The sequence below is a fragment of the Diadema setosum genome, chromosome 11 (genome assembly GCF_964275005.1).
Source record: "Diadema setosum chromosome 11, eeDiaSeto1, whole genome shotgun sequence".
Classification (NCBI taxonomy): domain Eukaryota; kingdom Metazoa; phylum Echinodermata; class Echinoidea; order Diadematoida; family Diadematidae; genus Diadema; species Diadema setosum.
The window spans coordinates 14,897,496-14,921,665 of record NC_092695.1 but is presented as its reverse complement, the minus strand read 5'-3'; the positions used below and the strand labels follow the sequence as shown (position 1 = coordinate 14,921,665).

At 39.4% G+C, this 24,170-nt stretch overlaps 1 protein-coding gene across 1 annotated transcript in view; it reads right to left on the bottom strand.

The window, feature by feature from the left end:
• Window positions 1-343: 343 nt before the first annotated feature.
• LOC140235196 (prokineticin receptor 2-like) overlaps window positions 344-24,170 on the bottom strand; it is a 28,800-nt gene continuing 4,973 nt past the window's right edge. Inside the window, exon 2 of the mRNA XM_072315229.1 lies at window positions 344-1,103. Within this exon, the coding sequence (XP_072171330.1) occupies window positions 344-1,103 (760 nt within the window). The remainder of the gene's footprint in view (window positions 1,104-24,170) is intronic.

Sequence of the window (24,170 nt, the reverse complement as noted above, 5' to 3'; positions counted from 1 at the left end):
ATCAGATTCAACTGTTTTTGCAGGTCTGTACATTGGTCAATACGTGTCATTTTCTGACAGGTCTCAAGTTTGTTTCCAACCATCCATCAAAGCAAAGACGGCGTTGTGCGGCGGTCATAAGATCATTGTATGTGAAATAATGTCTCACGATCGAACAAGCTTAGTTTTTAGACCGACCCTGCACTTATCACTGTCTTTCCCCACCTTGCTAGTACCTAGAGTTGATAGCACATTGATGACTCCATGTTTTTTTCAAGGTCAAAACTGAATGTTGTCATTACTCGATGCAGTCGCATGTAATAATAATTCGGCTAGAACACACGACTTGACATGCAAGTAATGATCAAATGCGAGCTTCAGCAGTTTCCGAGCTTTTGCGGACAAGCCCTACCTGGTGATATCCGTTACGACCCTGTGAGACAATGCTATGCGTCTGCAGAGGTGTGTTGAACTTGTCCTTCTCGATGTCGCTAGTCCGCACAGGCTGCAGACACTGCTTGCTGATGAGACGCGGCACGAGGAGGGTAAGCTCAACCCGGAAGCTAGGGCTCATCAGGAAATAGATGATGGTGCTGATGACCGAGTTGAGCATGGCGATGCTCTCGACCACGTAGAAGAGAGCCAGGTGTCCCGAGAACGCCTCCAGGAGTTCTCGGGCGAAGTTGACGGCGAGGTGGTAGGAATAGTAAGGCGCCCAGCAGAAGAAGAAGGAGACAACCACGGTAATCAACATCGGGATAGTCTTCTGCTTCCGGACTAGCGTGATCTCGCGGTGGCGATCTGTCTGGATACCCGGCGGTGTCCTGTGCATCCACAGCTGCATGGCGATTTTGAGATAGATGGCCCCCATGGTGCAGAAGGGCAGCAGGAACTCGACCAAGGTGATGAAAGTGATATAGATCTTGGATGCCTTGGTGTTGTGCCAGAACTCGAAGCACTGCCGCTGGATCTCACCGGTGAAGCAGTTCAGCCCTATTGTGACTTGGGTTTTCATCGGGGTAGGCAGAGAGATGAGGATGGAAGCAATCCAGATGGAGGCGACGATGAAGCAGAGTGTAGACTTCTTCATGCGAGGACGAAGTGGTCGAAAGATGCCAATGTACCTGGAGGAGACAGAGAATGAATTTGATATGGCATGAAGGAAAACATTACCGTTCTTCCTTGCATTTCATCCAGTGGATAGCTACCGATTGCATGATCAACTTATCAAGTTAATGCGTTGATTCTACACGAATCTAGCCAATAACGGTATTCCTCCTCAGATAATTATGTTGAGACCTTTTTTGTCTTTTTTCTGACCTACATGCTCGAGATTTGCTACTGGTAAACCGTAGTCCTCTCTCCTGAGACCAACATTTCTGACTCTTACCAATGAGTACATGCCATGAAAATAAAGTATTTTCACGAACAAACAAAAAAGCTTTACTCCAAATTTCCAAACTCCGTAAAAAGAAAGAAATAAGAAAAACGCTCCTTCGCTTTCGACGAATTTGAATGGTCTAGACCGGCATTCTAATTTGAAGGGTGTAAATGCTACATATTGTTTGAACGAAGGATGAAATCAAATGATGGAAAAACGAAGTTCAACCTTCATCACTGCTCATTGCCCTCTCTTTTGCGTATTTTGAATGACACGATTACAAATTCAAATGACAAGCGTACGAAAATGACTGCAAAAAAAAAATCTATATCATTCCTGTCTTGGTCTATTATAACACAAACAAATTTGAGATGATATCTCAGCTTTGCACGGTTCTTACATGGAAAAGGAAAAAGGCAGCGTTACATCACAGAAATAACTCAGGTATGCAAGTACAGGAGGTGGCTCCCTGTTCCCTCAGTCAGAGCTAATACCTATCTCTGACTTGTTATGTGAATATTCTAGTCTGAGCGTATATCCAAAGTGTAATGCCTTCAAGTTGCCTTCAGACAAACACAAAGAATGCTAAAGCCTTGATTAAAATCATGCGAAAATGAGGAAGTCTTCGGACTTAGAGGCTTCACGCTATGTCACAAAACAATAGGATTACTTGCTGACGTCATCGCTCGACGAGCCATCTGTTGATATGCACGCTAGTATTCATTAAGTGTCTTTTCATTAAATTAAAAGAAAAAATAATATCCTTCGAATCACATTATGCTATTGTAATGTTGTAACGAACTGCCCATGGTGACGTGTGAGGGTATCTGGTTGTATTTTGTAGATCATCGCGCAAAAAGGGCGGTGATATGGCTCAGTCGGTAGCGCGTCTGCCTTTGGATCCAAAGGACCCGGGTTCGATTCCCAAGTCTCACTCAGCAATCTGGTGTGTAATCATACCGTCCCCTCTTGTACGAGACAAAAAACGCCCTGTCCCTCAGACAGTAGTCACATTTCACAAATCAAAGCAAGAAATTCTATGACTTCATCTAAGAGTTTTGAATATGGAAATGCACCAGCATCAAACAGTGAAAGTACTGAAATTTAAAACGTCAGATCAAAATTAGATTTCACAAACCTACTGTATGCAAACTACTTATCTGTTACATCGGAATATTTCCAATATTCTCCTTTTCACCCTCCTTACACTTGCCGTCTTTTTAAGCGGCGTTCCCACTCTCACGAATGGCGCCACGATTGAAATCGTGGTCGTAATCGTGAAGCAATCGTGATCTTATTAGATCGTATCAGATTGTATCAGATCTTGAGGTCAATCGTGGCAATTGCGTTAATCGTAGAAATTTTTTGAGGTTTAACAATTTTCTACGATTAACACGATTAATTTTTGATCGTGATCATCGCATCAGATTATCCGGGATCGTATCAAAACGCAGCAAATCGTATCTAATCGTACTTCTTAATCATGTTGATCGGGACAGACTTTTTCACTTCCCTTCCGCTTATTTTTGCACCTTTGCCTTTATTTTACTCGCAGATTGTAAATATTTTGTTTTCCGGGAGGAGGTAGCCTGCATCTATAGATTATCATTTCCAAACGGTAAATAATTGTATGATTGTGTGGCATTTCATAAGCATTATTTGTAAGGTACATATAATAAATTTGCTTTTAATTTCATGAAATAAAAGTTGTATTATAGATTTTTGATAGAGATTGATGTTATCATTAATATCTTATTATTAACATAATACAGACACACAAAACAGGAGTAATTCCCCGTAATCAAAATGGGGTAACTTTTTTTTTAACTAAAAAAAAATGAGCAAAACTAAAATGGCAATTGTATGTCTGCACGTATTGACTATCGTCAGTATATATAAAAATGAGAATGATTTCCTGAATCGTGTATGAGTGAGCACACATCAAAGGCAAATGGTTACTTTTCAAATGTATACTAGAATATTTCTCTTTTTTTTTGGGGGGGGGGGATGAAGTACAAATGTATTCTGTTTCTTATGCTTTGTACATGATTATTGTCGTTTGACCCATTCACATATATTGTTTGACACTTTTCATGTTTTTGTTTTTGTGGTTGGTTGAGCACAATTTTAGAGGAAACTGGCTATGGTCAACTCTCATTAACTGCAAAATCCATTCAGTTTAGGATTGTTATCAGATAATGCAACCAACATCTAATTATACAACCCATGTCGAAAGAGCATAAGGAAATTCTATGTCTTCGTTGAGTAAGCATGCACGCTGTAAAGATGGAGCAAGAAATACAAAACTGTGCTCTTGATATTGAATAAGGGGAGGGGGTGACACAATGGATGATAAAATAACAACACCTCTGAAACATTCATCAGAATTCAGCAGAATAATTCATATACCTCACAAAATTAACTTTTGTGACTTTATAAAAGTGTCCATTGTTGTACATGTATAGGTCACTCGTGCATGACTATTTCATTTCATTTCATTTTTTATTTCATTTCCGGCCAAACCATATAATATGACATTGCATATACACAAAGTCAGTACAAAGTAACTTTTACATGTCCAAATGAAATTTAAATACACGTCTTTTGTTTACATGAAACAAAAAACATATTTTGGTAGAAGAAGTACAAGGACAAAATGTGACTGAATCATAACAAAGAAAAGGTCGGAAATGGAGGGGACTGCTAAAAAGCGATCTATTAAAAAAGTGATCTATTAAGATCACTCTTATTTCATAGAGTTATTACTGCACGTATTGACAAACTTCTATGTGAAAAATAATGGGAGTGATCTTAATAGATCACTTTTTTAATAGATCGCTTTTTAGCAGTCCCCTCCATTTCCATTATTTTTCACATAGAAGTTTGTCAATACGTGCAGTAATAACTCTATGAAATAATATTGGTTTTTTTTTTGTTAAAAAGTGATATTATTTTGCTTAGGGGAACTACTTTCCTGTTGTGTGTATATCAGTTACGTTAAACATTGTTAAATAAAACAAGAAATCAAGCAAAATCAACCAAACTTTCAAAACGTCGTCATCAACCTAAACCTGTCAACCCGTGCCATCTGTGGAGAGTAGGCCTAATCACTCTGCAAAATGTAAGGAAACAATAAAATGCACTGTCAGCCGGACTATAATATTCCCATTCGGCATTCGGGTCCAATCGCATCTTAAATGAGGGTCGCTTTTGATCCCGATCGTGAAAGATATCGTGTCTTATCTCAACAGCCCGCGTTGGTTCGTGTTATTCGTATTGGAATGTATCAGAACGTAGCTGCACGTGCCAGATCGGGGATCCCGATTGTAATGATCGGTACCAATCGTGGACTCAATCGGGACAATCCTATCAGATTGTATTTGAACTGGAGACCAGATCGTGACAGATCGTATATGACATTGTGAAATAGACCAATCGTAACCATCATACCGTATCATGGCGTACCAACACGTATCGACTCGCATCACCTCGTATTCAAACGTGAAATTTCAGACGAGTTCAACAAAACTTCCACGATCAGTTACGAACGTCCAATCGTGGCGTTCGTATAACGGAACGCACGATAGTGGGAACGTCGCTTAAAGGTACTAGCGCACATTTGCAAACCCACGAAAATCAAAACTGCATAAAACAGGTCCAATATGACTTCAAGTACAAGTTATAATAGTAACATACCTCACCTGTCGCTCTTTGTCTATACCATTCGATAAAAGAGAGAAAATCATCGTTTTAAAATCAATTTTCAAACCGGGTCAACCCGACCCAAAATCGAATTACGAGCGCGGGCTATAGCTACGTACATTGTACATGTAACATGTACGTGGACCGGAGCTAGCGAGCGTTATACGCATGCATACGGATTACGGTGCATTTTCATTTATTTTTATGAAAGTAATGGACTAATTGGAACGAAATTTTGCACAGGTGTTACTGCAATCATACCCAAACTCCATGCTAACTATGAGACCAATTGCTGCAGGTTTACAAATGTGGGCAAATACCTTTAAGGGTTTTCATTCAACAACTACCGGTACTTCTTGCCAATATAACAATAGAACCAATAGCTCAAACTGAACGAAAGAAAAAAAGACGACTTTTACATACTCATTCACAATTTGATCATACGGTGGTGATAGATTCAGTATAGGATTTGCATATTCAAATTTATGAAATTCTTCAGTCGAGATGCTTTTATTGCAACTGATTGACAAATTGCCCTCCATCGACGTAACAAAGAACTGACTTGATCAGTGTTTTAGCAGTAGTCATGATAAAAGAAATCATGGGCGTACGTATACTCGAGCAGGATTCGAACCTACGACCTCCTACGTCATCTCCACTAGACCACCGAGCTTCTGCCCGACAGCAAGTGCTGGTTCTAATCATTATAGCATAAAGCGGGTACTACGTTATTATTCAAATTTGTGAAATTCTTCCGTCGAGATGTTTTCATTGCAACTGATTGCCCTTGCACTTGCTGTCGGGCGGAAGCTCGGTGGTCTAGTGGAGATGACGCATGTCCGGAGATCAGGAGGTACCGTAGTTCAAATACTGCTCGAATACGTACGCTCATGATTTCTTTTATCATGGCTACTACTAAAACACTGGTCACGTAAGAGCTTATTTACGTTGATATAGGGCAATTTGTCAATCAGGATTTGAATAGTCTTAAACTTTCCTAACATAGGAGCTAAGAGCATACCGTAGATACTCTACTAGAATTTCAACTGACTTATAATTTCAGTATTATTTGAGACATCCAGCCAGCAGGAAGAGGTAGGGATTATTGGTGGCTCTTTGTTTTGTGTTACCAATTACATGCAAAGCTAAACAGATGAAAGGTTCAAATAAGAACAAGGTGTCAAATGAATTGAGTAAAGACGGAATTGATACTGTAAGTCGGTGATAGCCCTTGACTTTGCTGTTAAACTTTTTTACGCGAACCGCGATATCAGAATTTCAAATACGGATAAGAATTATTGACAAATTATGAAAGAGTACAAACATGTAATCATGGAGTAATGATAACCCACGCTCAGCTCTCACGTTCGGTCACAAAACAATCCTATTGTCAAGATGTTTCATATCTTTGGATTTTATTTTTAAAGTAAATGTCTCGTGATTAATCCCGCAGGTGTCAAATACAAGTGCAATATAACCTTTCTTACGAAATCTGCATCTCATGTTTTTATCTGGGCCTATGATTCTATGATTTGGGAGAATCTATTTCAAATAGCTCCTAGAAGACTGGGAAGTGCGACAGCAGGTAAACAGTACTGGGTTTCATCTTCAGCATAGAAAAAAAAAAGATTTACCAATTAACCCTGGGAGGTTGAGGTTGTCTACTGTTCATGGTTGTTTGCTTTTTTTTTTTTTTCGGGGGCGTTCTTCTGTTCGATCCACTGGGAGTAAACTCGAGCCACGTTTGCATTAAATACGATTCATCATTCAAAGGCAAAAGGAAGATTGCTGCGGATAGCGTGGAAATCTACTAAAATGAGCACGAGGATGGGGTTTCTAGACACCGATTCCTCTGGCCTAAAACAATCAGGTTTTTAAATAGGGGAGTTTAACATCGAAAATGGGGGCCAGTGTACGACTTCGGTCTTATTCCATAGACATAGCAATAAATAGATTGTTTTCCCTGAGCAGTCACATCTACATATTCTTATCGTTGTAGGTATGCATGTACGCGTAAGAGAGGTGCCGAATAGTATCATTCATATCGCCTATGATTATAGTTTTACAGTCTTTACTGCTATCCAAATGCTGAAAAATGAATTCATTACAAGTAATTTGCATGGAGTTTCACGTGTCCTTAATTCATTGGCTATACCGAGAACCAGAAATATTTTGTGATAAGATTACACAGATTGTCATACTGGAGACAACAGTTGAATGAATCTAAATTGTCCTGGATAAGATCACTTCAAGTGTTATATCAGTTTATGGTGATACATAATTTCGCGAGAGGTATTGTTGCATCATAGTCACATGATCAAGATCATTATTTCAAGGTGCAATTTGAACTCCATGTCCGCCGAAATTAATAGGGATATTGAGATCATTATATCTTGCTCAATGTTTATTTCATTCATCCAACGTGCATGTAAACTGGTGTGTTGTTTGTCTATTTTTTAATATAATTTCTTCTACCATATCGGTTGAAATGTTTATGTGTATTCTTTTTCAAGACATTCCCTTCATTATAATTATGTAAGTTACAGCGTGGATCCAGTTGCACTGAATCAGTGTTAGCCCAAAATTCACAGACGACGCTGTCAAGCAATGAGTATAAAGGCCCGGTCCCACTGCACTTACGGATGCAAAGAGGATGTAAAGCGTACAAAAAATCTTGCCATCCGTTGGAAAACGCTACGAATCCGCTGTGTACCCATCGCATACGTGTTTCATCCGCTCTATCCATCGAGCATCCGTCCACTGTGATTTCATCCGCGCAAAAAGTTTTAAGCTGCTTAAAACTTCTAGAACGGATGAACTTTCCGCTGTGTACGATGTAAATCCGCGACATACGAGCAACAAACGTTGTATGTCCGTGCGGCATCCCTTAAACGTCCGCTGCATCCTCTCTGCATCCTCTGGGCATCCTCGCAACTCACATCCGCTGCAGATAAAAACGGAAAGAGGGAGGAAAGATATGGTACGTGGAACGTCTGCACATCGTTAATAGCACGTTAATAGAAAGGATGTAAGCGTATGCATCTCGTATATAAAGCATTTCGAAAGCATCCCCTCTACATCCGCTCTGCATCCGCTCTGCATCCACTCTGCATCCGCTTTTTCTGCTATGCGTCCGTTTCGCAATTATCTCCGGTAACCCCTTCGGAGCTGTCATCCCCTTCCATCCGCTTTCATCCGCTAGGCTTCCGGTGAACATCCGTTTAACATCCCCGCTACATACTACCCACGTCCGTTCTATTTCCGTTCTGTTACCGCCAATTTTCGCCAATTTTGTCAATTTCTGGAGCGGATGAAAGCGGATGAAGCCATCCCCGAAATTTTGCTCGTCCGCTGTGTCCTTTCTGCATACGCTTTGTGTCCGTCGGCCAGTGGGACCGGGCCTTAAGGAACGTGGCACTGAGTGCTCCTGAAATTTAATGCGCTACATTTTATCAAGGACTCGGGAACTGTTTACCAATCGGCAAGAGGTGGCGCACGGTCCACATTTTTGCGACAAAAAGCAAGCCGTTGTGACAGTTCTGTTGCAGTAGAAGATGAAGAAGAACAGTACGAAAAGGACGTGAAAGGAAGAGAATGAAAACGCAAGAAGGGGAATGAATAAAAAAGAAACGAAAGAAGAGGAGGACAAGGAAGAAGAGAAGAAGAAAACGAAGTTAATTAAAAAAAAAAAACACTTCGCCTGTGAAGAGATCAATTTCGATTCAATTTCCTGGCCAATGGTACACTACCTCATTGGCAAAAGGAGGCAGAAGTGAGTATGGGAGACAAGTGAGATTATAAGCGAATGAGAGTAAAATAACATGAAGGCAAGAAACAATTATCCATAAAATGACTACATTATGAAAGGTTTCAGATGAAATCAAATCAATATACGGGAACACAAATTAATGATACTTTCAGTCTGCTGAGTGACATAAGAAGTAAACTATTTTTGAATCCTGGAATTTGTTTTCCAACAATCTCATTGCCTAATCTATTCAGAAAGAAGATTGCCGTGCCGCAATGTGTCGCTCAGCTGAGTAATTTTTAGGAGTGCAGAAGTAAAGTCGTTGTCTTTCATTCAACCCATGCACATCACTTTTCGCCGAAGCAATACGGCAACAATCCCTCTTATCATTTTAATGTGCAATTCTGAAACAATGGAAAAATGGAAGGAAGTTTATTAATGGAGGATTCAGATGGTAGATGGAATGTATATGGGCTCGGTCGCTTGTGTATTTGAAAGCCGACTTATCAATGAGGTAGTCGTCCTTCTGTTCCAAGAACGCAGAGGCAGGCAGTCAAACATCGACTGAAGATTCTCTGGATGTTTTATGTCCAAGTCCACTGAATAAAGATAGGTGACCCCTGGTAGCTGGTAGGACGAAATAGTCGACGAGATTTAAAACGAACTAATTTACGGGTTCCACCCACCCTTAATCGAGGTCAAACAGTCAAGCGCAGTGAATCTTGCACCTGTGTTTGTGAGTTCAGGTCAACCCACTCAAAACAATTGGCAATTCCTTCGGCTATGGATATTAATAGAAATGCAATGACCGGTTACCATTTGACGGGCAAACGGACGGGGCAAGGGTGCTATGGTAAATGAGGTGATGTTTGAACAGGAGTGTCGGTGTGACTGTCTAGATCCCTCCAAATAAAGCTGAGTACGTGAGTATATATATATATATATATATATATATATATATATATATATATATATATATATATATATATATATATATATTATTACTGATCAACTTCATTTCAGTATCGACTGTCCTAATAATATAATAATATAAACGATTAGTGATATTACTTGATGAACTGATGAACCATTGGAAAATATAAATTCGTCACATATAGTCATTCTTCATCTACATCAAAACACTCTATATTATGATGATGGTTTGATATTGACTTCTTTTCATGCTACTATATACCTTTCTCTAAAGCTTGATGACGAGTCATAGTAGTCAAACGTAATTGATAGCATTGTTTGAGACCCAAAATAGGTAATGGTTTGAAGCAACCGTGGAGAAACTGGTAAGCTATCTCAGTATACACAAGTGCTACTCTAAGCGGGGTTTCCGGAAGGGCTTTGACTTGTCTTACGTGACCACAAAGGAAGCACTTAAAAGCTTAAGAGCAAGCTAGCATAGGACTAAGGGCTAAAAATCCCCTTCAAATGACTTGGCGATGAGGATAAACTGTTTTGCCTAAGGGACCAACAGCTGCTGCTGGCAGAGGTACCTCACGATTGAGAGCCTGTAGTCTTATTCACTTAGCAATTACAGCGATTCCAATAACTACTAATGAAGTGTCCACTGCATCACACGACACTTGCATTCGGTCCCGTGCATCTTTCATCAAATTCCTTGAGAATCGGTCTTCTAAAGAGCACATTTATATCATCACCCAGCCGCAGGTGAAGGTGAATTACTTTCGACAATATTATTGCTCAATTTCCATACAATACGCGTATTGTGATTAAGTCACTCTAATGTTTCAAGTTACTGTGATGATAGTACACAAAAGTCATTACAATTTTAAAAAGTGTGTCTGGTATTATATAAAGTCAAAGAGACAGTAAGAAAGACAAAATAATACTCTCAATCAATCCCCCACCCCCTCTCTCTCTCTTTCTTTCTGTCTTTATCTCACTGCGGGCAATGCCATTGTTTCAAATGCTTATAGCACATTATAGATCCATCCGTAGCACATTATAGATCCATCCGATGTGTTATCGTGTTGAAGGAACTGGTGAAAGTTTGAATTTAATTGAATTGAATTGAATATAATATGAACAGAAGGGTGAATATAATTATGCAATGTCTAAAATAAAATCAAAGTATCTGCGAGATAGGGGCAGATAACAATCTTTAGTTGTTTTTTTTTTTGGGGGGGGGGGTTGGGTTTTTTTTTTGTTTTTTTTGTTTTTTTTACGAAGAGGCACCGAAAGCGGGGCAGGAGGTTACATAATAAAAATGAGGGACTTTAATAGAATCACACACATACACACACAAACAAGAAATGGGATTCTTGATCCCTGCTCTAAAAAAGAAACGGGCCAAACCAGCGTGGCGCATTTAATGGTCGGCTATGACGTATTGGTCAGCTGCGTGTCAAGATATAGTACTCTGACCGGTATGAGAATTTCAAAATTGTCTCAAAGCATAATATTATGTGATAATCGAAGGCATGGTTATAACACTGCTATAACTGCGATAACGTGACTAATATTTTGCCGGATCGTTTGCTTGCTTACTTGCTTGGGGTTGTTTATTCAACAACGCAGATACATTCCCTGGTTCTTCTACCAGTACACGTATCTTGCATTCATTCGTGTGCCTTAGAAAATGTATATTCCGTTTGCTTTGTAGATATTTTCCCATACACATATCTTGCCCTACTGGCCGTCTGTATTTGACGAGGGAGACCTCTTTGTTGTTTGCCGCTCAATGGGATGCGATGCGGTATTTCTGACGTGTTTGCTTGTCCACATGTGAAACTTCATCCCAGGAATAATTGATAAAAAGCTTTGTGACACCTCACGTTCTCATCTTCGAGAGTGTGACGTGAGACTTCTCCCAAGAGCTCCTGGTGACCAATGGAGTATGCTTTCACTTTTCTCCTATCTGCAATTTCGTGCGGACTAACGGTGTCAGTGTCAGTTTTCAAATTATTTTGGGAGTAGGAAAGGACGGATTCAGCTTTGGGTTTATGCCTATCTGAATTTTTCTTGTTGTCCCTGGCGGATGATACTAAAACGCACAATCAGTCAACATCATCCCCTTGGGATTTTTGGTAATATCGGTGTATATAATGACGTACACAGTTGTCTATAACATATTGTCAGGCATCGTTTTCTTAAAATGAACACAATGTTCGTTCTCATCGAACTTTAGAAATAATCCAAATATTTAGCAGAATTGTTTGCGCAGGTAAGCTGGGTAATGACAGTTTCCACTAACCAGCCAAAGGCGACATTCAGACAGATACCAAAAGCAAGATGGGATCCTTCTGTCTTTAAGCACTATAGGTGGCATTTCTAGCTTTATAAACCTCTAGTCATGTGTAGTGTTGATACAATAAGCGAACCCAACCCTTTTCAACATTGTGTTCATCTCATTTTTTCGGTATCTTCAAGCCAATAATTCGGTTTTTTTGCCATTCAACTAGATTATAATACCGCAAAACTAATCGACAGCATATAACTTTGCCCCCCCCCCACACACACACACACACACTCACTTGGTCACATTTTATCTATGTACTTATGTAATGTTCCACCAAAAAAATCCTTATTTTCTTTCTTTCTTCCTCCTCCCCCCGCCCCCCGCCCCCCGCCCTTTCATCTTTCCAGGCTCCTCTTCTTCCAGTGGCTCTTGCTGTTCATAATTATTGTATGTTTTTCCCCTCACTCATTGCAACTTTCCACGTGATTAAGTACTTTCAGTTGCAATCATACGTATGCAACGTTGCTTGAAAGAACTTTTAAAAACTTTTCTACAACCTTGAAATATCTATCTTTATATTTGCCGTAGCAGGTAATTCTCGACAGGTTCATCTGATTGCAGCAGAGCTATTCAAATATATAGCAGCCCGATAGAACGTCGCTGAAGAAAACGAAACAGTTTACGGGTTCCAAGTTTTGTATTGTCAGGCGTTGTATTATTATTATGGTCTAGGAGTGAAATCAATTATAACATGATATGAATGAAAGTGTATTTGATATCTAAACTGTTGTGAATTTCAACTGAAGATGACAGGAGCTTAAATGAATTCCTAAATACAAAAACATGCATTCTTTCTGAATTTTCAATATTCTCCAGATCACTGTTTGAAAAATCATATCTTTAAGGGGTCTTCTCTTTTTGTTTCTATTCTGTCCACGTGATTAATAAATGGTACAGAAAAATGATGGTTATAACATTTTCTTTGTTAGCATTCAGTCTCATGGCCCGTACTATGATATGATTTGCATTGTATTTATCCTTTGCGAAGACGAATGCATATTCCATCAACATAATTTCATTTTTTTTTTCTCTCTCTCTCTATTTCACGCGCGCGTGTGCGCTCCCTCTTCTTTTCTCTTCCGTTTTCCCTTCCATCTGTCTCACCTATCCGTTCTCGATCCGGTTTATTTTTGTTTCTATTTAAAGGTTCCTGCTTTACTCCCTTCTCTTGCCACAATCACACACCATCGCGACAGCACCATGCTTCCCACTCCTGCCGGGCCGCAATCTCCGGAATCTTAAGTACTCCTGTGCCCTAGCGCTTCGCGGCAGCTGTGCCCCGGCTTAAAGCGACAGACGATGTAAATGATTTCGCGAACGGAAAGGATTTCGGTAAAAACAAGAGGAGAGAAAAGAAATATCAGAGTGAATAATAAGAGTATAATAGGTATAGGAGGGTTTGCCTTGGATGGCTGCCAAACTCTCATTACTGCCTGCAATGTTCATATCTGGTTAAGATAGAGGGGGAAAGTGATAAACTTGAGAACGAAAGTGTGTGCCGAGCACGCTGGCAGGGAATAGTGGTAAAATGTAACATGCTCACTAACACATAACCACAACTTGTACGTATGGACTACTGTGGTAAACTTGGCACCAGAAATGCTCTGATGAAGTTTACTTCAATACTTGACCACGCTTTCAAGGGATGATTTGATTCCGTAAACTATACAAGCATTTTACTAAACTTCCGAGTACTTGAATCATTCTATGATGTTGAGAACGTTTGCCTATAGTAAAAAATGCATCTGACCCATGAGAATGCTGCATTTATATAGTAGGCTAATTACCGTATTTGAGTAGAACTCATATTAAACTTTATTCAACAAGCACAATTAGAATTCATCTATGATGCACCCGTAATGATTTCAGACATTTCCGTTTCGAACATGGGCTTTTAGTGCTTGAGTGAAATCGGAACATCACTAAAGTATATCATCACAAGATAAAAGTTAATCAAAGAAGGGGAGCAAAATGCCCTCACACAACACACATGTGCACACACACGCACATGCAACTTATTAACCTCACTACTGAAATAGCGCCAGCTTCGACCGCCTGACCACGAAATACACAAATAATTTGTTATAAAATTTTCCATCTTGCATTAAAAAAAAAATAGAAATACAACGTCAACATAAATGTGCATAGATACATAGTGGAGCATTAAATGAAGAGTTCCAAAGAGTCTTTACTGTGAAATTTATCAACTCAATCACATAAGAATAATCAATAGGGCTTAGATTGTATCTAATGTTAAGCGAATTAGTCATCGAAGAATGTTGGATTCGACTGAGCTTTTTTTTTTTTTTTCTTGGTCATTCTCAGGGATTGCTTTTGCAAAGGCATCCTGTTTAGGGAGAATTAGTCACAGATTATTAAGCATGCGAAAGTCGTATGATGTAAGTGAGATCCCCCTTAAACAGACCTCACTATGAGGGAGATTGTTTAAAATCATGTGATTGACATTCGAGTGCTCGCCAGCCTTTATTGTCTCGTTTGAATAACTGTACAGGCGGCAAGCCGGTGTGACAAATACTTCAATTGTATATTTTCAAGCCAAGCAAACCGAGAAATAGTTTTCTATTATTTTCTACGATTTTTACATGATAAGATGTACACGTCATCTTTAATAGCTAAGCAAATAATCTCGCATATCCTGCAGCTGTTGCTGCCTTCTGGCGATTTCGACGCCAGATGCACCACCACCCACAACGTCACTGGGCTAATCGAAGCAGATAAGCGCCACCTACTTTGATTAGAATAGCATGCCCCGGAACTTCACGATCGATTAGCAAAAGCACCGCTATCTTACCAGGATGAGGAACGGGGAAGCAAATAGTTATTCCATCGACAGGAAGAGTCGTATCCGGCATGTCATTCATTAAGTTAGTCTTTCAGTCATTCTTTTTTTTTTCTCTCTCTCTCTCTTTAATGTGGATCGATTGAGTGACCACGTGATCAGAGTAACCGTCTTTGTCATGAAATGCCTTGGCGTAAAGCACTTTGCCTGTAGAAAGAGTTCTCTGATATACGAGGCTTTACGCTTGTATCGAGACAGATTTTCGGGAGCAAAATCAATTAACTTGATCATGACAAAGTTTCCTGACACATTTTTTTGTTCACTTTTAGCTCGCCACTCTTCTGACGACGAGACTGAGAAAAGAGAGAGATGGGTAGAATATTCTTAGACAGTTTTGCTGAAATAGAACAGTAATTGGTAACTAAGCATGTCCTACAAATTAAAAAAAAACCGAAAAAGCAACACAGAAATAGTTTTGTGCTCTCCTGATGAAGAAATTTCCTATGCGACCAATACAACGAGTGATAAAGGTTCTGAACGTCTGTGACGAATATCTTAGTACATAGTGTTAAGCTTTTTTTTTTTTTAATTTGCCTTTGAATAACGGACAGGTTATTTGTCTACCCCTTTTACAGCTTTATTTAAATGCAGAGTGGGAAACCTTTTAGAACACGAAAGAGTATCTATGTGCTTACACATAACATTGGAATATAAACATAAATAGTACATACGTTGGTACATAGTTTTGTTCATATATGCATACTTACACACATGTATATTTAAATGGACACATATACTTGAACCAAATGTATGTAGTCAGAACAGTAAGATAAGCTCACAAACATTCAGAGAGGCATGAAATTATTTATTTTGAGTTCCATGTGTGTAAACTACTTTGTTTTGATCGTGGTCAGGGACGGAGGAATCCTAGAGACTTCATTACACCGTGTCTGTTTTTTCTTGATGTGAAGCGAATCATTTGTCAACCTTTTTTCTATGGATTGAAATGCGTATTTATGAGGTTTATATCATTACAAACATTTTTTTTATTGTTGAGTTTCTTTGTCCTTCGTTTTTCACTTTGATGAACAATATACTGACTATACCATTTAGTCTGAGTGCCAAAGTCAGATTATGGGCTTAACCTTGTTTTACGTACCGCCCGCCTGATGTTTTTTGATGGTGTGACTCTAGTCCGAAGGTACTGAATTCGAATCTGATAATGCATTTCTTACATCCTTTGAGGGTTTTGAGTAATTTTTACGAATGTGCTTGATGTATCGCTGTACTTTCTTTTTCCTCATTTTCTTGATTTTTTCCCCTCCATTCAGTGAGCAGTGTCTCGAGTATCCCGTTAATATGTCGTATGGTATAGACAACTATTTTCTGAGGACATTATCCTCATCGAGCGTTTGCCTTTGATGATGGCCCCCTATATTTCTGTTATATTTAGATTTGCTTAATTTGTCTTTTGAGAGGCAAGTACATGTGATTATTAAGTCTCCATATGCATAACATAACACCTGCTCGTCTTAATTTTGTATTTTCATGGAATGATAACGTACACTTTAATAAATCACTTACCTGTTTCAACTGTGAGATAAAAAAAAAATGTATTATTTTACCCAATTATTTTTTTTTTCAATTGACTTTGTCTAACATTTATGTTTAAAAAATGCGGAAATAACATCAATTGATCAATCAACCAACCTATCAATCAATCAATATTCAAGATGGCCGCCAATATATGGCGGTCATAATCTGAAATGCCTGTCTGTTTCTATTTAAATGGTGAAAAAGGCAAAGATATTATGGTTTTAACCTATTTCCAGGGTGCTAAATCCGAATCTTGATAGCGCAAATCTTGTATTCTGTAACGATTTTGATATCATATCATTATAAATGGTGACTCAATTGAAAAATATATCGATTTTTTTCCCTATTTTGAGGGTGCAGAATCCGAATCTGGCTGATGCAATACTTGTCTCCCTTAGGGTTTTGAGATATTCAAGATTTTTTGTTGCCATTTTGTCATCTCAAAATTCGAAAGGATGCAAGAGTCGCATCAACCAGATTGGAATTCAGCACCCTCGCAAAAGGGTAAAAACCATCATTTTTTTTTTTTCAATTCAACCACCATTTATAAGAAAATGATTTAATCAAAATTTCAGTTACTGGCGGCCATCCTGGATATCTCAAAACCCTCACAGATGCAAAAGTTACCTCGTCCAGATTCAGATTTCACCCTTGAATAATTTTCTACCATTCATAAAGAAATATGAGGGCATTCCCTTTTTTTCTTTTTTTTTGCGGCCATCTTTGATTTTGATTTGATATTTCTTTTTCATACATAAATGAAATACAAATTCAATCATGAATATCTTGAATATTTCAAATCCTCAAGAAAGCGAAAGTTGCATCATAATCATTCGAATTCAGCACCCTCGAAATAAGGTAAAATCTTCATTTCTGTTTCAATTTTTCACTTTTTATAAGGAAAATATTTGAATTTCAGATTCTGGTAATCATTTTGCGGCGGCCATTTTGAATATATCATCGGGATTCGGATTCAGCACTCTTGAAAAAGGGTAAAAACCATCAAAAATATTGGGTGGACGGTAAAAACAAGGTTTAGCCTCTGGCATGAACAATTAAACAAGTCTGATAATACTTGTAATCGATAACGAGAAAAACATGCTTAGTTTTCAGTAGAGTATTGCTCGCAAGATTTAATGGAACAGGCATATAGTAGGCCTAACGTGAGGAATATGGAGGAATCTACAAAACTGAGAGAACTTACAGTTACGTAAGTTTTCTTTTTGTATTTATAAGAAGCGAATGTAATATGATTTGTTGTGGGATATTAAGATGAATATGGGTAAACTCACATACACACAGATAATGATACGTACGAGTGTGTATGTGTGTACATGCATGTGTACGCGGTTAATATTTTATTCATGGCTCTTTGGGAAAGATATTGAGCAGACAGTGGAAGGCTAATACCAATTTTCGCTGATGTTTTACAGACAATACAAATGGTAATTCTCGAGTCGTCATCACTATGTCCTCGAGTCAGCTGTTTGCAGCCCAGAAGGCCTGGCCGATCTGTCGCCAGCTGAGGCGTTTTAGTTATTGAAGCCACGTCCCTAATGCAGATGGACGGATTGGGTTCAAGTATGTCTACTATTTTCCCGCCATTTCTGTTTACCTCTTAGGAGACATAATTTTAAGTAAAGCCAAACGCTTGCCTGATGTTGGTTACAGCACATTCTGGACCATCATGAACCTTGCACAGACGATTATACTTGGGCAATGGAAACTAGCGATGTTCTTATTTTTGCATTTGATGTTTACTGTATTACACTTGACGTGCATTTCTTAGTAGGCCTACAAGCACAACAATTATTTATATTGCCTATTGTTCTTTAGTTTGAATTCTTATGAATTTACTGCCATCGTCATCAAGATTTGTCATTCATTCGTTAATTGCCATTATTTCCCTCAGTATTTCTTATTGTAGCGGTTCATATACATGTCTTTATCATCTATATCATATAAATTCAGGGGCGGATCCAGGAATTCTGTAAAGGGGGGGGGGGGGCGCAACTAATATTTCTGGAGCCACTTCCGGGTTTCATTTCTTTTTTTCTTTTTATTTCTTTTGTTTTTAACGAAAACTAAAGGGGGGGGGGACGTGCGCCGGCTGCGCCCCCCTCTGGATCCGCCACTGTAAATGACTAAAGTTGTTCTGCTAATTAAATAATGTATCATTAGAGAGTTTATGATGGTCACACATGTGATGTTGGTTATTGTAATTTCTGTACTTATCCATAAGACTTTCTTTAAACCTTTCCTTTCCACACCTCATTTTCTCCTTCGCAATTCTTTACGCATCTCCTGAACAATTCTATTTCACAAACCAACAGTAAGTAGCATTGAGTGACATTATTCTGACTAAAGATCACCATCATTACTTACAATATTATTGTGGCCAACCTATCACCCAGAGTCGTCCAAAAGAGAATGGCACTGTGTCTACCCATTTGAGCAAGGAAATAGTGTTTCTGTGAGAAAGATGCAAAAGATAGAGAAAATATTGTTTCTATGGCACAGCATCACGTCTATCGTTTATCATGTGCTTTCTGTTTGAAAAAAAAATGAGGAAGAGAGACGTGATACGACACAACAGTGGGTTCAATCTGGAGTATACATTAATGATGGTGATATTCAACTAATATAGCAATGAATGAAAATGAAATGAATAAATGCATTAACTTGAAAATGTAGGCATCGAGCTGGCATCGGGTTAAACTGACTGAACTCGATTCCGACTTTAAACCGAAAGGTTATTTTTTCGTATTGAAGCCTTTACTTTCTCACAGTTTTGCCAAAGACAACGGTATTGGAGTACGCCGCCAGTTAGGTCGTGACCAAAGACATAAAAAGAAAATTAGCGCCAGAAACAGAAACTGTTTGTCAAATATACTGATAAAATCTCAACGAGCTTATTAAAAAGATTCGGTTATAAGGGTATGGTTGATGGTGTTCATAATTTGCGCTGCGGCGTTCAAAATTCTCTTAAGTTTGGATATAGTTGTACGACAGCACTGCAAGTGTCAATTTGGGATTTATGTTGTTAAAAAATCTTGATTTGACAACTCGTTCCTCCATGACTTAGCGGCACGAAGTCGATGTGGTCCTTCATGTCGATATGATGGCGGATGATAACACCGCGTGCGACATAATAATTTCTGTATTTCTGCTTGCTTAAGACATCGTACAAGTCCCCGGGGATAAGAGACAGTTATGTGAGCACCGCGGTATTGTGGAAAGACTCTTAATTTTCAACAGGGAGTTCTAGGTTCGGATTGTGTCCAGTTCTCATCCTTGGACTTGATTAATTTTGTTGGGATTTGCTTTAACCCACGATGTTGTTGTTGCTTGGACTAGAAAATGGCGTTTGACCTAAGTTTACATTTAATTGTTTCCTTCCTATTTACGACACCAAACTGACCTAATAAACTTAACGTTAAGACTAGTTTGGTAAACGTAAAGGAAAAAGGCATTGTGATTCACAACATACCTGTCCCGTTTCGTTTGAGACCTTTTGCAGCGTAGAAAGCACTCCCAATGATAAGTTTATCTAACAATGTTTACGTGATATGATATACATCAGGGCTGAGCTACTTTTGTTTCATTCTCAGCCGACCGTTCCAGGCAGTCCCAAGTCATTGACTGTGATTTGCTGGTTGTTGAAGGCGTGGGTGACGTGCAGTTTACACCTAAATCAACTCGTGAAATGTGCAGGGCTTGTAAAGGCCAGAGCCTCGGGGAGGTATATTCTCCATGCTTTCCTTCTCAATTCCCCCTACGAAAAGTGCTCCTCGTATATCAGATGATCAGTGAAGGGTAGGGTGATTTCTTGTACTTTGTTTGAATCATTCAATTATTTCGATTTCAATTTAAATCTTTGTTGTACATATCGGAAATTGATCTCTTTTCAAGTCATACACATAAACACATAAAACATTTAACAAAAATATATTCACAAATGCATCCGGTTTTGGCATACAATATACGACATATAATAATGTATCCAACATTCAATCAAAAATCTGACACTCAATCTGATTTGTATATTACACTTCTCAAAACGCAATTTAACATCCTTAAAACGGAACATAATGATAATAATGATAATGAATAACATTTATATAGCGCTTAATACTGATGTTTCTAAGCGCATCAATCCGGGGGGAAAAAGTATGACATTGAGGTAAACTACAGCATTATGTACATATTGTGATAACATAAAAGGGTGCTATCACCAAAAAAATACAAAATGGCTAGATTTTTAAAAAGATTTCAATATCTATTTTGAAATAAAAGTAAATCCGTCAAGAAGTGCGGCCTGTTACGGCACATTTTGGTAAATTGCACATTTTGGTAAATTAACAAAATGTGCAGTTACCAAAATGTGCCGTAACTAGGTTACGGCACATTTTGGTAACTGCAAATTTTGGTAAATTTACCAAAATGTGCAGGACATTGACGGCACATTTTGGCAACTTTCTGCTCCTCCACAATCATCACAAAAACAAATTGTAAGTGCAGTTGGTTTTTGTCCCCACCGAATGAGATCGGTAGCCTAAAGGCCGTGTCACACCTCTCCGGGCAAGCTACGCGGGCTTGTTGCGAGTAACGTTTTCCCAACACGCAGGAAAATAATTATCTCGCCCGTAGTTGCCCGGAGCTGCGCACGCAAGTTCGATTTACCCGCAGCCACATTTTGAGTAGCACTTCGCAGGCAACTCCCACGCAGGTACTTCGCAGTCCCCGTATGCGGTCAGCGCGGCCAAGACAATGACATTCTGTCATTTCTGTTGGACTTCTGCCATTTTTTTCAGATGAATTTCTGAGTTGTCAGCCCCCACGCGCCTGGCACGCAGGTCACATAGAATACTCGCAAGAAGAACATAAGTAGCACGCATCCAGCAAGTAAGACACATATGCACAACTCGCACAAATCCTTGTCCGCCCTCAGAAATTGTCCGTTATGCTGGAAAATCATCACACGCAACAAGCCCGCGTAGCTTGCCCGGAAAGGTGTGACAAGGCCTTAACATGGTTACGAGTAAAAGGGATTTGTGTGCGCACATCCGGGCGACTACGGGTGAGATACGTGCTAGGTACTGTTACGTGCAGGTCATCTGCGGGGACCTCTAGGTAGTAAAAATTGTTCTTCGCAAGTCGCACGCAAGGCTTGCCCGGAAAGATGTGACACGGCTTGTAAGGACGTGTCACGCCTTTCCGGGTAAGCTACGCGGGCTTGTTGCGAGTAGGGATTTTTTCAGCACGCAGGAAAATTTTCTTCGGACGGACAAGAATGTTTACGAGTTTCGCACTTGTGTCTAATATAGACGCTTGGTATTTACCTTCTACTTGCGTGTATTCCGTTTGATCTGCGTGAGAACTTTGAAACCGATCCGTTTTATGATATGAGCGACTTACGGGTACTGCGAAGTACCTGCGTTGGAGTTGTCTGCAAGGTGCTGCCGGTAAGGGTCTCCTACTGGTGTTCTGCGTGTTCCCCCGCAACTCACTCGGAACATATTTTTAACATGCTCAAGGCCTTGTCATACCGTATCTGGGGAAGTTTGACTTGCGGGGAAGCAAATTTGCTATCCGGAGCTCTCCGCAGTTGGTCCGCACCTGACAGTACGTAGCGCGTATCTCGCCTGTATTTGCCCGGAGGTGCGCACGCAAGTCCGATTTACCCGCAGCTAAGTTTACAGCATGGCCAAAACTTTATCTGGGTGAGTCGTGGGAATTGCCCGCAGAGGTACACGCAGAACGCCAGTAGGAGGCCCTTAGCGGCAGCACCTCGCAGGCAACTCCCACGCATGTATTTCGCAGTCCCCGTATGCGGCCAAATTAATGACATTCTGTGGTACTTCTGCCATTCCTTCAGAGGAATTCCTTCACTGAGTTGTCAGCCCCACGCACCTGGCACGCAGGTCATACAGCATACCCGCACGAAAAGCAATCGCAATAGCTTACTCGAGCCTTCAGCTAAATCGAAGTGTCTTGCCTGTCTTTACTGCTGCAGTAGAACCATATCACCTAACTTCTTGACCGTCTCAAGCCCATCCATGGGTTTTTAGTTCAGTTACCAAAATGTGCAGATTGTCCAAAATGTGCAGGCAAATCCACTTTTAACTGCACAATTTGGTAACAGTTGATCCCGTCAGGTATAGGTGCACTATCGGCACATTTTGGTAATTTACCAAAATGTGCCGATTTACCAAAATGTGCCGTAACACGGCCTATAGGCCATGTAAACATGGAACACTGCTTGTAGAGAAAGGAAGAGACTGGTAGAAAGAGGTTAAAAACGACTTGGGCCCCATTTTATCAAAAGATAAATCGATTTTAGATTTCCTTACCACACAGGCTGCCATAGACTTACAGTTGAAATCAAGTATATAATTAATTTTAACTTTTCATAAAACAGGGCACAGGATCCATTTCCAACGGTTATCGTATTCACGCATTACCATTTCTCAAGTCAATATCGTTTTTTATTTTGAAATATCACAGCCTTGTCGCATCAAATAAAAATCAGAGAAATCGAATTGATTCTATTGATAATACTTTGTTCATTCCGAATGCTGTTCTAATCTTGACGCACCTTTAAAAAAAATCAATTTGACTATAGGTTGCATCAGTTGGCACAGACAACTGAACATCGACCTCGTATTAAATCTTTATATGCAGCTTTGTATGTTTTCGTGACTTCGACTATCATTAATTCTCCAATAGAGCGGACACCTTGTCTCATACATTTTAAACATTAATGTTCAAATTTTATAAATTACTTGATTTAAACAGACTTGACGGTCAATCTCACAGAAACATGGCAGAAACTCCATGACTCTCAAATCAATTCGTTTTATGTATTTGCGTGTGTGTATGTCAGTGTGTGGGGAATTTTAGTTTTGTTTTTTGAACTTGAATAAAAGCGAGGATAGGCTTCCGTTGAAATGCATTTTTGTAGGATTTTACTCTTTTCAATTTGGAGTTCGTTTCGATCTGTTTTGAATCTACAGAGATAGATTTTGTTTTCAAAGGTGAACTTCTTCACTCTTTCAAAACATTACACTGATTTTATCCAATCTATCGTTGCCATGAATTTAGTGCTTTTCCGTACGTGTGTTGCATACTGCAATATTTGCCACAGGGATAAATGCATTCATGAGATACTCGAATGTTATGTGCTTTGTTGTTGTTATCAGAAGAATAGCTTTGAATATTGAATATAAATCATATCATTACTTAAGGAAACACATGAGCATGATTGTAAACAGCCAAAAGTCAATGAGCGAGACCGGAGTTCTACACCCAGATTGAATCTGACAAACCTGGTTGCTACTGAGTTCACGACTTTCCCTTTAACTTTTTGCGACTCGACAACTGTCAGTTATGAACCATCTGCTGCTGCGCTACGCGGGGTGAGATTAATATTAACCCACGAAATAATGTAAATGACAGGCGACGCCATCAGCAGAAATCAGATTCCGTGCATTTTAAGCGTACAGAGTGAATTTTGACCATTGTTCATATGAATGTTGAGATAAAAACAAAAATTTTTGGTGGAGATTGTGACGACTTATATTTTCATGAGTATGCATGCATGCTTGAGACAAACACGCACCCATGCGTGGGGTCATTTCTCTCTCATTTGTTAGCATGTACAGTTACTTGTAAAGTGCATGTATCTATGTTA